At 40.6% G+C, this 1,991-nt stretch overlaps 1 protein-coding gene across 1 annotated transcript in view; it reads right to left on the bottom strand.

The window, feature by feature from the left end:
- Nucleotides 1-1,740, bottom strand: part of LOC106511380 (protein max) — an 8,914-nt gene extending 7,174 nt beyond the window's left edge. The window contains exons 1-2 of the mRNA XM_014000137.1: nucleotides 1,568-1,740; nucleotides 1,230-1,256 (exon numbers count right to left, since the gene is read on the bottom strand). Of these exons, the coding sequence (XP_013855591.1) occupies nucleotides 1,230-1,256; nucleotides 1,568-1,603 (63 nt within the window). The 5' untranslated portion in view covers nucleotides 1,604-1,740. The remainder of the gene's footprint in view (nucleotides 1-1,229; nucleotides 1,257-1,567) is intronic.
- Between the last annotated feature and the right edge of the window lie 251 nt (nucleotides 1,741-1,991).

The raw sequence follows: 1,991 nt of genomic DNA, 5'->3' as shown, positions 1-1,991 counted from the left end.
CTGTCCTGCTGTTCGACCCACAGTTATATAAATCATGTTCTGGATGCAGGTCAGCTTCATATCATCCGTTTACTGAACTTTATGACAACATAAACACTATTGTTAAGTGTTGGGTGACCATATTGTAAATTAATATTAAAAACTAAAAGCTGCAAAAAATATATTTTTAAACTATTTATTGTCAAATTTAGTCTAATAATTGAAAACATGGATGAAATAAGAAATATGAAACAAATAAAATAAAACACATACAAAGCAGAACAGAGCTAAATGTATCAGAAGTATGTCTATGTAATRTTAGAATTTTCTGAGACAATGAATTTTGGTTTTTCGTTGTTTTTTTCCCAGTAAGAAGTTTTTATTTAATAGAATTTTTGGACCAAAAATATCGCAAAATATCGCCTTGTTTACAGTATTGAAATATATCAGGACATATCGTATCGTGACCCCTGTGTCATGATATGTACCGTATCGCCAAATTCTTGCCAATACACAGGCCTAATAGTGACAGTAACAGAGCTTGGTTTGATGCAGGAGTCGTCCAGGATGCATCTCCCCCCTCCCTCCTCCCCGGTGTGAAACGCAGCTCTACGTCATTCAGTTAGCAGCCTGCCTGTGGGAGAAGATGGCTCTGATCACTGGCTGCAACACAGGAAAACATCCCGCTGCACCGCTTCCTGACACGAAGGGAGAAGCAGGCAGCTCCTCCACAACACACCTTCATGCTTCTTTTGCATCCTCCTCCTCCTCCTCCTCMTCATCATCCTCATCTTAGATGCAGAAACAAACAGCATCTCTTCCCTGAGATGACCTACATGTAATCATTGCAAAGACTGAAGCATCAGAAGCAGAATCCCCCCTGGTGGGAAGTCAACCTGCTGCCACGAACAAACAGCTTAAACCAGGGAAAATTACAAACATGCAACAAAAACAAAACCTTTGTAGGGATGAAGCTTTGCTCTAAATATAGACACCGTGTCGTGTGTACACAGTGTGGGGAACACCCTGAATGCATTACTAACCACCAACAATCACCATTATAATCCTCAATAATCTGAAAACTACTCTGCATTAAATATTTAACAAATGCTCTAAAACCTGGAGTACTCTGAGTATTTGTGCATACTGTGCCACCTGCCACACAAAGAATAAAAAATCAGAAAGTGTTGAGCAGAAATGAACTGAAACATTGTCTSGACAGTGGGTAAATCCCGCAGCTTTTTACGCACCACAGAGTGATATCTCGGTGATTCTTCCTGCAAAAAAACAGAACAAAAAGTACAATTGTAGCCAAAACTGTTCAGCAATTCTGACTGTTTTCGCTGAAGTCACTACAAAGTTACGTTTTTCTAGCCAACTGGCGATTTTTTAAAATATTTTTTTAATGAAAGGCAGGCTGGTGGTTCTCATAAATAACCCAGAACCCGTGCAGAGAATAGTTAGAAACCAGCAGCCAGTCAGCCTTGTTGAAAGCTAACGCCTAGCTCAGCGGCTAGCAGCTAAATCGCCAGCTAGCAGAATAACATCGTGTTTTAAAGGGTTCAAAAAGAAAAGAGGCCATACTCACGTCACTATCGACTTCGATATCATCGTTATCACTCATTCTCCGACAGGAAGTTGTGATTTAAAGGAACGGGCGGCTAAAGAAGCAGCATGAAGCAGTTCAGCACCGAGCCTGACACACGACAGCTAGCAGCACAAACAGCTCACGTTCTGTTTGGACCGAACTGAGGGGGCTCCGCTGGCTCCACGTGACTACACTCCACACCAACAGCTGCTGCGTCAAAGTGCGCATGCGTGGTTTTACCAGGGCGTATGGGAAGTGTAGTCACAGCAGCTAGATTTAGCTTTTGTTTTTTAAGACAAACACGTACATATTTAAGGCGTTCGCCATGAAGAGTGATACAAAAACGTTTATTTATTAAATAGTTAGCTGATATTTTAATAATTAACGAGATTTAAATACGTAAAAGTGAAAACAACAATCATTT

Source organism: Austrofundulus limnaeus, unplaced genomic scaffold (genome assembly GCF_001266775.1).
Source record: "Austrofundulus limnaeus strain Quisiro unplaced genomic scaffold, Austrofundulus_limnaeus-1.0 Scaffold2732, whole genome shotgun sequence".
Classification (NCBI taxonomy): Eukaryota; Metazoa; Chordata; class Actinopteri; order Cyprinodontiformes; family Rivulidae; genus Austrofundulus; species Austrofundulus limnaeus.
This window is presented reverse-complemented; position numbering and strand designations above follow the sequence as displayed.